Raw genomic sequence first — 13,978 nt, forward strand, 5'->3', positions numbered from 1 at the left:
TAGGCTCAAGATTCCAGGGAGTTGGTTTAAGACCGAAATGAGGAGGACTCACTTCTTCTAGAGAGTAGTGAATCTGGAATTCTCTGCCCAAGAAAGTGGTCAAAGGTGCCCCACCTTTTTGAGAAAAGAGAATTAAGCATGATGGGGAATTGGCACATAAGTGGAGCTCCAGTCCACGGCCAGATCAGCCATGATCTTCCTGAATTGCAGAGCAGACTGGTTGGGCCAAATGGCCTACTCCTGCTCCTGTTTCTTATGATCACTGTAAATTATCTCTTGCGGAAGTGATTGGAATGTGGGGAGAAAAAAATGGGATCAATGTAGGATTACAGAGGGAGATGGTGCTTGATGTTTGGTATACACACGGAAGGCTGAGGAATCTATTTCCATGCTGTAAGAAGTCATAATCTTCGTGGATGAAGGAGCTATTGAAATTAAATTTAATTTAACATGTTAAATTTTACTATTTAAAAAAAAATGAAGATTGGTCCCTTGAAGGTGGATCCTCATTATTATTAATGAACCAAATGATTCCTGTATTTGACCTAACACCAAAAAACATTACCTGCAGCATCCTGCAATGGGCATATTCACAACTTAAAGAAAAGAATGATTTTCACACTTAACAATGCAGTAAATAATGAATGTCCTTTCTTTCACTGCTGTTATTGCCGCAAATGCTTCAATGCAACATCAATGGTTTTTATCTGCAATTTAGGAATAATGGTGAAAATCAGTCTAATTTTGAGGCAAAGATTTGTATCCAATCTCTGGTATCATAAAGCTTTTCTCACCATGAACAATGAAAGAAATGATTGAAAAACAAAATGCTGGAGAAACTCAGCAGGTCAAACAGTGCATTATATATAGAAAAGATAAAGGTACATGACTAATGTTTCAGGCTTGAGCTCTTCATCAAGATCTGAACAAAATGGACAGGAACCAGAACAAAATGATAGGTGAGAGGCACAGGTGGAGGAGCACAGTCCCACAGGTAGGAGGTATTAGGTGGATAAGGGAGGGAGGGAGGGCACACCAACAAACAAGGGGAGTGAATGGAGAGGAAAGGAGCGGAGAGCTGGAGGAAAGAAGACCGAAGGATGGAGAAGAGGGAGGAAGAATGGAAACTTGGCTAGCAGAAACTGGAGACGTTGGGGTTAATGCCGTCTGGCTGGAGAGTACCAAGATGGAAAATTGGATGTTGCTCCTCCAATTTACGGGTGGTCTTGGTTTGACAGTCCATGAGGCCATGGACTGTCAAACCAAGACCATCCTGCGCTGACATGTCTGTCCATGGGAAGATCTCAAACCCAACCTATCACAGATTTTGTCTTTTATGCCAGACCTTTCTTGGAATAACCTTTTCTGACTAATTGCTTTGCCTCCCTATCTTTGGATGTCATCTTCTATCCTTATCTCCAAGGGGTCAGTATTAGTATGTTGTATACATGGAATACTGGGCAATGAACTGAACTTCCTTCTAATCACTTTTACAGTATGACTTGTAGAGAACATAGATATTACATTACAATCGGCCTTCTGGACCATTGTTTGACAAAATACATGTACTGCAATTAGATGACACAACAACTTGTAAGTGTGAAAAAAATGATTGTGTTGCACCACCACAATATAAAGCACAAATTTTGTTTACAAAATCTGACTGAAATAAGGAAGCTTATATCAAAGTTTTGTTTGTAATGCGAGGGTTTTTGCATTTATTGTATTTCCATCTTAAGTTTTGTATAGAACATAAAACAATACAGCACAGTACAGGCCCTTTGGCCCTTGATGTTGTGCTGGCCCATATATTCCTGTTTTTGAAAACAAATACTAAACCCTCCCTACCCCATAATCCTCTATTTTTCTTTCATCTAAGAGGCTGTTAAATGCCCCCAGTGTTTCAGCTTCCACCACCATCCCTGGCATCTATGTTAATGGATATTTCAAAGGAAACCCCTGGCATTTGGTTGCAATGTGAATATAAACTTGGATATGATTTCATTTTTGGTTTGAAGATATTAAGGACTTTTTCTCACCTTTGATATGGGGAAAGAAAAGAATGTGTCAATAGTATTCCTTTTCTTTGCTCAGCTCTCTATTTTTGTCAGCTATATATTATGGACATCTTTAATTGCACTCCACGATTCAACCAAATGAGACTGAATTTGTTGTTGACTGTTATTTAATGTGGTGTCATGGTTTCTAACCAAACTGTACCCAGCTTCATGTCGCTGCAGGGAATTAGTAGTGATGATGTACTGATTATTGTTTCTATGCAAGCGCCTACTTTCAGGGGAGAATCAGAAACATAATTATAATGTGTATGTTTTTAGATTTACTTGTATTACTGAATACATTGCCCCTATTGATGAATCCTTATTTCTGATAAATAATTTAGTAAATCTCCTGCAGAAGTAATAACAGCTGCAAATAACAGCCTTTGAGGTTCTTTGTGGTTGATTTTACCCATTCCAAACATTGGGGGGGGGGGGGGTGGTTAAAGTCAGAGAGCTGCAGAAGAAAGAAGGGGCATCTGTCAGATAGAAAACTGGATTTATCAGGTTTTTTTTTGGATTGGGTTTTAATGTTGCTCACTTTTTTTCATAGGTAGTTTACTCCTAATTTATTTTAAATCAGCATGAGGATCCCGAAAAATGAGAAATATGTGTTCATTGTACAGTTTCCAGAAATGTTTTTCATGTAAAAAATATTAGCCCCTTTCACACTGGCACCTTGTCCTAGTAATTAATGGCTAATATACAGGTTAGTGTCCAGTGTGAACGCTCCTTAATCACCACGCAGGTGTCAAATCGCGCCGAGGATGGACTGTCTAGGTAAGTGGTATCATCCCCGGTTGTCAGACAACTGCGAGCCAATTAGTCTAGTCTGAAAGGGACATGGACTATCCAGGGACAAAGTAGGGATGCATGGATGACTTTTTTAGCATGGGTGCAGGAACGTGAAGGAAACAAAAGATTAAAAAGGTGTAAACTTTGTATTTGATTTAGTAAATCCTTGTATTTAAACAAAGTTAATCATGCCTAATCATTATAATTAAGCATTATGCACAGCACAGTATAAGAAAATTTCCAAAGGATTGTGGGAATCTGATAGTGACAATAAAACACAGCGCACAATTTATAAAGACCATGGGAAAGTTGGCGATGAAATACACGCATTGAGTGATGGCGGACCTGCCCTCCCAGAATTCCATGCAGCAGAGAAAGGGCTGTATGCCAAGAGCACTCATAGAAGGGTTTCTCTGCCGCACGGAATTGTGTTGTACCTAATGCTCAATTATGTTATCATTGGGCATGATTAATTTTGTTTAAATACAAGATCATAAATCGTGGATGTGTCACTCAGATGAGGATAGGCATCCCTCTCCCCAGTCCAGTGTGAATGGCAAAAATGCCTTCTTTAACCAGTTCATTGATTGGCCAATTTACAATTAGCCACTGTGAAAAGGGATCGTCATTGTTGATGTTGTAGGGGAGACTGACATTAGTTGTTCTGCCTGAGCCCAGTAAACTCCCAGGCTCCAAATCTCTTATCTGTTTACCTTTATTGTGAATCAGCAGATTGAACTCCAGTAGGTGTCAATGGCCTGCTGCAAATACCTCACTGTTTGCTACAAGGTCACGAAACTCTGTACTATCAAAGAAAGAGCAGATTCTGAACTAATGGGACAAGTGGCCATTGTTGTAAATGATAATGAAGTTGGATTATGCAAACACCAGCGCAAAGAATAGCAGAATAGCCACCTACTTAAGAGATATCTTGGCGCCTCACAGTTTGGCGGGCAGCAACCTCCTTTGAAGAAGACCGCAGAGCCCACCTTACTGACAAAAGGCAAAGGAGGAAAAACCCAACACCCAACCCCAACCCACCAATTTTCCCCTGCAACCGCTGCAACCGTGTCTGCCTGTCCCGCATCGGACTTGTCAGCCACAAACGAGCCTGCAGCTGACGTGGACTTTTTACCCCCTCCATAAATCTTCGTCCGCGAAGCCAAGCCAAAGAAGAGATACCTGATTTCGCTTGCAGAAAGGAATGTCCAGTGTCCCAACAGAGATTACTTTTCCAAAATTTGTCAGGTGAACAAGGGATAGGTGTAAATGTTAAAGCCCAATGGATGCACATGAGTTTCATTGAATTGTTCTAAAATCATGGTTCTTTGTTCTCCTTTGTACTCACCATTTAGAAAGCAAAATCATTTTGTGCGGCAACAAATTTACACTTGAAAACTTCCACAAAGTTGATAAATGATGGTCTTGAATGTTAATTTTATTGTTTGTGCTGTGTGAAGTTGCTTGTAAGTTCACATTTATTTTTTTTTTTGCTTAGTGTCTGCAGATGTCCCAAAACTTCAAACAAAATGAAATGATTTGCTTGGGAGAGGAGCAGTTTCAACAGTTTTGCAAATTATTTATTAAGCATTCGGATGAAATCTCCAATGGCTGGGAGTGGAGGCAAAAGGTATGTTGGAGGCTATCTTGCTTATCTTTATATTTTTAATTTTGAGATACACAATCATAACAGGCCATTTCAGTCCATGCTGAACAAATTCAGCCACGTGACAAATTAATCTACTAACTTTGTATGTCTTTGAAACATGGGAACACCTGTGTTCGAATGCTGTTTATAGACATCAGGTCGGCATTCAACACAATTGTACCTCAGTACTTGATAGGGAAGTTGAGCCTGCTGGGCCTAAACACCTCCCTCTGCGATTGGATTCTTGACTTCCAGTCGGGGAGACCTCAAGCAGTCCGGGTCAGTAACTGCTCTTTCAGGACCATCACACTGAGCACGGAGGGCCCCCCAGGGCTGCGTATTTAGTCCACCCAGGGCTGCGTATTTAGTCCACCCAGGGCTGCGTATTTAGTCCACCCAGGGCTGCGTATTTAGTCCATGCTGTTCATTCTGCTGCCTGATGACTGTGCATAAAAACACAGATTGAACCACATCATCAAGTTCGCTGACAACGCGATCGTGGTGGGCCTTATTAGTAAGAATGATGAGCCAGCATACAGAGATGAGCTGCGGTGCTAACAGACTGGTGTAGAGCCAACAACCTATATCTGAATGATAATAAAATGAAAGAGATGGTTGTCGACTTCATGTGCCCGAGGGGATCACTCTCTGCTGACCATTGACGGCTCTACCGTTGAGGTTGTCAAGAGTATCAAATTCCTTGGAGTGCACTTGGTGGAGAATCTCACCTGGTCCCTTAACACCAGCTCTATAGTGAAGAAAGCCCAGCAGCACCTTTACTTCCTGCAAAGACTGAGGAAAGCTTATCTTTCACCCTCCATTCTCATTACATTCCACAGTGGATGTATTGAGAGTATTCTGAGCAATTGCATTACTGCCCGGTTTGGAAACTGTACCACCTCAGACCGCAAGAACCTACAGAGGATAGTGAAATCAGCAGAAAAGATCATTGGGGGTTCTCTTCCTACCATGACGGACATCTACAACACACGAATCATGTGGAAAGCATTGTGAAAGACTTCACACACCTCTCATTTTAAAAAAAAAATTCTATCTTCTGCCATCTGATAGGAGGTACTATAGCACACAGGACCTTGTATTCACATTGGGCAACAGATTTACCCCGCCCCCCCCGACCCAAAGCCATCAGGCTCCTGAATTCCCAGAACATATGTAAATAGTGTACTGTGGACTTTTACTGTATACATCTTGATATTTTAACTTGTATTTCTGTAAATCTGCTCCGTGGTCTTGGGGAAACGCAGTCTGGTCTTTACCATGCAATGCATGGAATGAACAACAAATAAAGGTGACTCAACTTAGTAGGAAACTGGAACGCCCAAGGAAACCCATGTGGACATGGATTGAATCCCCAAACTCCTGATAGACAGTGGTGGATTCGAACACTGGTTACTGACACTAATAATAATACACTAACTGCTATATTATCTTGGACATGTCAGAATTTGGAAGAATTTAGATTTTTTAAAATTCACTTCAAATTTATATCTTTATATTTAATTCTTTCCACCCACCCCTCCCCCTCCCCCCCCCCCCCCCCCAATTCCAAGAGGACCACTTGGCTTGAGACCTTGTCACTGCCTTGGTCCAAAGAAAGGACTGAATTCCAAAGGTGAGGTGATAACAACTGCCCTTAAAATCAAAGTGCGGCCTTGGTAAAACTGAAGTCAATTGGCATTTTTACACAGAAACTTTGGAATTATTCTGGGGGGGGGGGAAAAAATAGCATACTTGCCTCCTGTGAGTCCTAATGTGGCCATTTACAGAGGGACACTTTTACATAGCCTTCCTGTGTTGCAGAGTTTGTCGCAGGGGGAACATCATATTCATTAGGCTGGTTTCTTATGGAGTGGCTTCAGTCAGTTTACACTGCAGCCGCTCCGTAAAAATGTATAGGGGTATGAGTGGAAATATTACGGGATGGAATTTGCCAAAAAAAATTCTGTCAATTTTTACACTGCCATCAGAGCAGAAATTTACCTGAAATTTTCTGCTGTTTAGTGGCTGTGTAAAAGTGTCCATTGGGCATCATCTGAAAGGACAGGGGTGGCCAAACTTGCTTAATGTAAGAGCCACAAAGGATAAAGCTCAGATTCTTGAGAGCCGCAGGACAAGAACAGAATTCACATAGATGTTCTTATTGTCACATACCCATTTTGTAACCAAAAATTTATATAAATTTTAAGAAATGCATATTAAATGCAATAATATTTATTCATGCCTGCAGTTTTTAAACTGTTAATTTGTATTAGTTTCAATAATCACAAAGACACAAATATGTAAAAAAAGATATTTTAATCAGATTTCCACCTTACAAAATTAGTCTTATTATAATCATATTTTTTTATGACTAAAGTACAATGCTACAAATATCAGGCTATTAAAGACGCCAGTCGGGCAGGCGAGGGGGAGAGACCGGCACCGTGAATCGGGTGGGCGAGGGGGAGAGACTGGCAGCGAGCCACAAATTAAAGGTCAAAGAGCCGCATGTGGCTCACGAGCCGCAGTTTGGCCACCCCTGTGATAGGTCAATGAGGCCCTTCTATAACTGCATGCAATACTACTTTGGCCATAGCTAGAATAATTCAAGCAATTCTGGAGGGAGTGATAGCACTGGATGGTGTTCACAGATTTGGAAAACTAGATGTTGTTGGAACAATGGAAACTGATATAACTGAGTATGAAAAACTAGCAAACCTGCAACAGGCTTTTTTTTTAGGTAAAGAGCTTGATAACTTGAGAGCATGGGTTAAAGTTAAGGAGTAAAAGTTTGGAGGGGATTGATGGGGTGGATTTCTCATGAGTACTGAGGACCTGGTGGTAACTGACTGGAAAGGCAGGGAAATTGAAACTCTCGACACATTTCAAAAGTGCTAAACGAGAAGGAACATATAATTTGCAAAGCTATTGACCGTGGGCTGTGAAGTGTTCAAGTTCTCTTGTGAAATGAGCAGAATAAACTGTGAGGCTGTGCAAACAAAATAAAACTTGTGCAGTGGTATATACCTGACCAACGTCATTTCAATGTGCCTATTTTCACAGGATCTCAATGAGGGGTACATGGTTAAAGTACACTTAAGATGTAAAGATTCCAAAAACGACTTGACCACAACAGATTTTCGGTCTTGTGATGCACATCCTCTTTCTGAGGAAGAGGTGAGAGTAAATGAAATGAAACGTGTGCAGTGAATGGCTTTGGATTCTAATTGTATCAAAATGCTTTTTTTGTATTGTCAAATTTATACATGAATCTTATCGTGGAAGCACGTGGAGGCAGGATAGTCTCCTGGCCTTCTGTGCAAAGCCAAGTCTTGCATTAATATCATCAAAAATCCGTCCACGGGGTTAGTAAGAAGGAACTGAAATGTAGTAAAAATAATGGCATGATTCCCCCCCCCCCACCCTTTGATATCAAGGAAAAGTCTGGGATATGAACTTAAATGCCCAAGAAGTAATATTATCAATAATTTCAGGCCTGTTCAAGCCTCTGCTGGGGATATTGGCGTAATCAAGTACATTCCTGTTGCTTTGCTTATCCCAGAAGGATTTTGCTCTGTAATACTCTGAGGTACCTGCTGTTGGTTGTACACTTCTCAGTAGCGCACGGAATAGAGGTGAATAGGGCTGCCTCGAGGAGTAGGTGCACTGTTTCAGGTTTGAGGTCCTGATCTTTAATAATTTTTTCTCCGACCATCCGGAGCCATGCTGGCACCCTGACACCATGAGGAATTTTATCATCAGTATCTGCCTTCATTGGGACATTTGTACAATGAGGGCATGTTGATAAGAAACTTTGATTAATGAAAATTCACATTGAATTGATTGGAAATCGGCAACCAGACAATATCAGCAGAGAGAGAGAGAGAGAGAGAGAGAGAGTGTGTAAAACAGTTGATATTGCAGGTCAGAACTGGAGTTGAGAAAGTGTGTACATTTTTGAAGTGGAGAGAAGGGTAAGGACAGAGGAACAAAGCACATTTGTTCATATTTTTTTATGACTAAAGTACAATGCTACAAATATCAGGCTATTAAAGACGCCAGTCGGGCAGGCGAGGGGGAGAGACCGGCAGCGTGAATCGGGTGGGCGAGGGGATGAATGAGGGCAATTAGAGAGGTTAACAAATCAAAAGATCATGCTGGGATTGAAGGTCGGAATGCAGTAGTTGCTAGAGATCCATAACAAAAGAGTATCCAGGAAATACCCAATAGACCAGGATGCCTCTGTAGAGAGATGGGATGCAGTTAAATTAGCAGTAATAAGGTGGAGCTAACTGGGGAAATGGTTATTTGTGTCCTTGTTCTGTGCAATGATCTTGTTTTTAAGAGGTTTTATAGAAAAGTAATAATATGAAAGAATGTTACATTGTTTTTAAATGATGTAGCTCAATGCAAAACTTGGGTCTGAAAACAAACGAAATGATGTCATGTGGGGAGAGTTTGCTTGGGAAAATGTATGCAGGAGTAATATGGTGGAAAGGCAATGGCTAGAGTTTTAAAAAGATTAGTGGATAATTTGAAGGAAACTTGTGTTCCTTTTTAAGGCACAGAAACTCAACAGGAAAAGTGATTCTCCTGTCATTGACAAGAACTTAAGTTGGTATTAAATCTAAGGAAGAGGCTCATAGTTGGCCAGAAATAGTCATGAAGGTACCAGTTTTCCACCAAATTCCCCCACAGGCCCAGAGCATTGATGGCCTTTGACTTCTGATGGCTGCTGCAGGACCTGCTCAGTTTCTCTAGCACATCTGTACATTGACTTGCTGTTTCATTTGAATGATGATGGGGGGGGCGGGAAAAGTAAATGGGAAGATGACATATCCCCTGTGGGCAAGTGCTGTGAGAAGCAGGGTGGATGTAGAGATGGGATTGTGAAGGGAACAATCCCATCAGAAAGTTGAAAGAGGGGAAAGAGAAGCGTTGAACAAGAAAGTCTGCAGACACTGATTGCATTTTAAGCAAAAGTGCTGGAGAAACTCAGCAAGTGATACAGCGTTCTCTGTGATAAAGATATCGTACATAACTAACAGGCCCGAACCCTTTGTCAAAGTACAAGCAAAAAAGAGGCAGGTGCCTGAATAAAATGGCGAGGGAGGGTACAAGAGGAAAAAGTGTTGAGAAGTGATAGGGGGAGGGGGCAGCTCTGAATGGAGAGGAAAGATGTGTCTGATGGTAGAATTTCATTCAAGGTGGTGGAAATTATGGATGATAATCCACTGAATGTCAGATTTATAGACTGGGAAGTGACGGCGAGGAGAACCTTCTTACTAATTGGAGGATGAGAGCAGGTGCAGGAAATGGAGGCATTGCGACTGGGGGTCCTGCCAACTATATCATATCGCAGAGGGATACAGCATGTAAACAGGTTCCTCCCAAGTCTGTGTTGACCATTGACACTAATCCTACATCAAAGCTATTTTTTTATTTTTGTCACACTTGTTAACTATGCCCTGGATTGTACGACTCACCTAAACACTGGGGCAATGCAGAATCCAATTAACCTACACACCCACATGTCTTTGGGATGTAGGAGGAAACCAGAGCACTTGGATTTAATGGTTACAGGAAGAATTCCACAAAGAGCACTCGTATTTCTACCACGATGGCACAGCAGTTTAGCTGGTGAACCAGAGGCCTTGGGTCCAGCAGCTAAACCACTGTGCCATTATGGTAGAAAAGAAAAAAAGAAAGCAGCCTGGGTACTGGTCTGAAAAGTCTCTTGTGATCAGCACAGATTAATTGAAGGAAGAGAAGTTGGGAATATGGAATGGAAATTTGGAAGGAAGCAAAGTAGAAATAAGTGTCATCAAAATAGCTTGAGGAGTTGGTGATATTTATTCTTTAAATGGTTTGTACAAATTCTATTCTCTTGTAAAAGAATCAATAATATAAAGCCCTAGTGATGTTCAATTGGCAGCAGTCGATGAGGATTCTTATGCACGCTGATGATGCATTTTATTCCCCTGATGTTTCTAAGCATTCAAATTCTACTACCCATCTACATACCAGGGCAACTGACAATTTTCCTGTAGCCAATTAACCACTAAACTCCACACTTTAGGATGTGGGAAATAGGAAACCTACTCGGTCACAGAAAGCATGTTCAAACACACCAACAGTGCTAGAGGTCAGGGTTGAATCAGGTCACTGCCCTTGGATCTCAGCCTGTGAATGAGTGCACTTTCAAGAGTTATCTCCCTTCTACTACAGTTCCATGACTGAGCTTGAACTGGTCTCTGTTCTGGAATGAGAAGGGTGTAGGTTAAACCATATGCTATTTGTCCCTGTGCCTTGCCCCTAGTCTTACAGGAAATTTGTTGAGGATGAGATACCATATTGCAAAGAAGAAGACTGGTTTTGGACAATGGTATGGCCTTGCTTGTGTCCAGCGTGCTGCAATTGGTCAAGGTAATAGCTTGCATTCCATCATGTTTCATTGGATTTGGAGACTAAGCCCAGGGCACTCCACTGTTATTTGATTTCCACAAAATCCTGATAATGACTGAGTTTATTATCGTATACATTGTTCAATGTACATATACACCAAAGTTCTTACAAACAGGTATTTATAAAAAAAAAAAATTGCAACAGTAGACTTGATTGAATAATAAGTATTCACAGTAACCCTTGTGGAAAAGAAAGTGACTTGGCAATAGTGCAGACAGAATTCTTGTGATGTCAGAATCATCCGTGGTTAGTGTAACAAGGGGAAGTTCAAGAGTTTGATAGCTGTTGGAAATTAAATGTTTTTCAACTAATAATATTTTGACCAAGTATTCGGCGACATGTTTTTCAACTAATAATATTTTGACCAAGTATTTGGCGACATGCCATATCTCCTCTGGTTCCTTGGGAAGTAGAGGAGTTGGTGTGCCTTCTTCATGATTGCCACAATGTGCTGCCTCCAGGAGAGGTCATCTGAGATATGGACTTCAAGGAACCTGAAGGCTCTGACTCTCTCCACTTGCGTTCTATCAGTGCAGCAAGGTGTACATTCTCTTGGTCTCTCCTTCCTAAAATCAACAATAAGCTCTTGTTTCTGGTTCCTAGACAGTTCTAGCATCAAGCCTCAAACTTGGGCATCTCTGATGGGCAGTCCACATCATTTGTGTGTCTGAGCAAAAGATGTTACTGGGCAGATTGAGAAAGCACTCAAATTATTCCCAATGCTTCCTTGGAAAATTGATTCACTTGTGGGAATCCTGGAGTTTCAAAGCTGCTCAAGGTGGAGGAGGAGCATTTTCAAAATGCTACTAAGCACCGGCTGTCTCTCTATCAGTAGCACATAGGAAGTCAGTATAAATGGTGGCAGAAATACATCAGCTCCCAAACTATCTGCTTATCTGCAACATCAGCCACATCCTTCTTCACCTGTGACCTCTTCAGTCCCATGCTGGTCTTGTTGATAATCTCAGAACTGACAGAGCTGGAGTGGAAGCAAGCCATTCTCATCCCGTGGATTGGCCTTAGAAATAAGTATCGGGCCCATTCTAGATAACTGAATCCAATTGGAAATTTTAACCGGATATAGATTGCAGGAAAAGACCATATTGCTCTAAATATGATAAATTCATCTCAGTGGCTGTCTTCTTCAATCAAGGGGACACCATTGTTATGTTTCTGGAACAAACTTGGTGTATATCATTGCTAAATTTCTAGAACAATGTATCTTGTAGATTTGGGTCTTGATGCTTCTGGACAGATGGGGATTGGGTGCTGAAGCTGAAGTCATGTTGGTTTTGTGTATATTTCAACAATTCAAAGTTCTTTATTTTTTTTAAAGTCTGTTCCTGGGTTCCAGTGATCTTGGACTCTGCTCATTCTTTGTCTTTAATTTGTACAGTGAAACCCCTGGCATCCGGAATTCAAGCAACTGGAGATGCTTCATTAATTCCTATGTTTTAGACATGCCAGAATCTTGAGAAATAGTTAATCGAAGTATTTCCAACTTTCTCTGCACTTTTTAAAGTTGATTTTAAACCAAATCCCTTAACTGCTTTATTTGATATTGTTGGAGAGAGTGACATAACATTAACAACATGTGAGCTACGTGTGTTAGCTTTTATTTCCATTATGGCTAAATTGGCAGTGTTGCTCAGATGGAGGGACATTACCCTGTCTAATCATTCTCAATGGCTATGTGATGACATGTTTAAACTTGGAGAAAATTTGATGCTCAATTTCTGATTTGAATTAAAATTTTCAAACCTTTTTTGAATTACTTTTATAATCTTTGATATGTTACGAAGGTAGAAATGTTGTCTAATGAGGTAATTTATCACGCTGATAAAAATTCTGTCTTTTTTTTAGCCAAACAGCTTCTTTCTTAGTAGTGGCTTTAGATTTGACTTTATTTCATAATAAAATAATATAATTTGTTTGATTTAAAAATGTGAGCAGCTTGAATGAAATATGATTTGCATGTAATGTACCTTTTTGAATTTTAACATATATCCTTATGTACTCTATTTTTGGATGTGAAATTTCAATGTTAATCTGTAGCCCCAAGTGTCTTCGCTCCATTCATCAATAATTCTTCTCCTTTTCTTCGTTCTGTTATTTTTTGAATGCCCAGTTTAATATTATAAAGTAGATAAACTATATTGAGTCCATAAGCTTGAGTATGCTATTTGATGACCTGAGTTTCTCCAGCACTGTTTTTACTTAAATCATTGCATCTGCAGATTTTCATGTTTTACTCAATATTCCTTCCGCATTTACCTCATCTACCTAAGCCAGGGTGGCCAAACTTGCTCAACGTTAGAGAAACACACAATAAACCTCAGATGTTTGAGAGCTACAATCACGTGATTGCTAGCCACGCCCACAAAAACTATCACTGTGAGCACCAGCTCGTTCAATTCCTGTTTCAGGTCACACATTATATGTCAAAGAGCTGCATGTGGCTTGCAAACCACGGTTTGGCCATATTTCCCCTATTCTCTTCACTTAAGGGCATTCTAGATCTGAACAATCACCTCTGCTTTTATATGCAAAAACAATTCTCATGTCATTTATCTAGTGCTTTTGTTAATCTCTTTCATTTTTATTCCTTTGGTTTTTTACCTACCACACATTTTGTCCATCAGAGCTGCTGCCTACCTCCACCTCCATTGCAATGCCTCATTCTCCATTTAGTTGAAAATAATTTGAGCTCCACCTTGCAATATAATTGATGCTCCAAATTTAGTGCCTTGTTCCTGCTTTCTCCCCACATCTCTTGATCCTTTTAGCCCTAATAACTATTAACAACTGTGTTATAGTTGTAGAAATTCACCTCTGCCTGAGTGGAAAAAAATTGCTTTTCATCTCAATCTTGTATGGTTTTCCCCCTATTCTTAGGCTGTGTCCCTGTGATCTTGGATTCTCCTGACATCAGGTCATCTTTACTGTAGTGGGTCTGTTCTGTCCTGTTAAATGTTCCAGGTTTCTTTACGATCCCTTCTCTTTCTTCTGAACT

The 13,978-nt window shown here is 40.5% G+C and overlaps 1 protein-coding gene across 1 annotated transcript in view; it reads left to right on the forward strand.

Annotated features, from left to right (window-relative positions):
- Window positions 1-13,978, forward strand: part of atg10 (ATG10 autophagy related 10 homolog (S. cerevisiae)) — a 218,221-nt gene that overhangs the window by 19,872 nt on the left and 184,371 nt on the right. The window contains exons 3-4 of the mRNA XM_069936411.1: window positions 4,351-4,482; window positions 7,564-7,677. Coding sequence (XP_069792512.1) covers window positions 4,360-4,482; window positions 7,564-7,677 — 237 coding nt within the window. The 5' untranslated portion in view covers window positions 4,351-4,359. The remainder of the gene's footprint in view (window positions 1-4,350; window positions 4,483-7,563; window positions 7,678-13,978) is intronic.

Source organism: Narcine bancroftii, chromosome 1 (genome assembly GCF_036971445.1).
Source record: "Narcine bancroftii isolate sNarBan1 chromosome 1, sNarBan1.hap1, whole genome shotgun sequence".
Lineage (NCBI taxonomy): Eukaryota > Metazoa > Chordata > Chondrichthyes > Torpediniformes > Narcinidae > Narcine > Narcine bancroftii.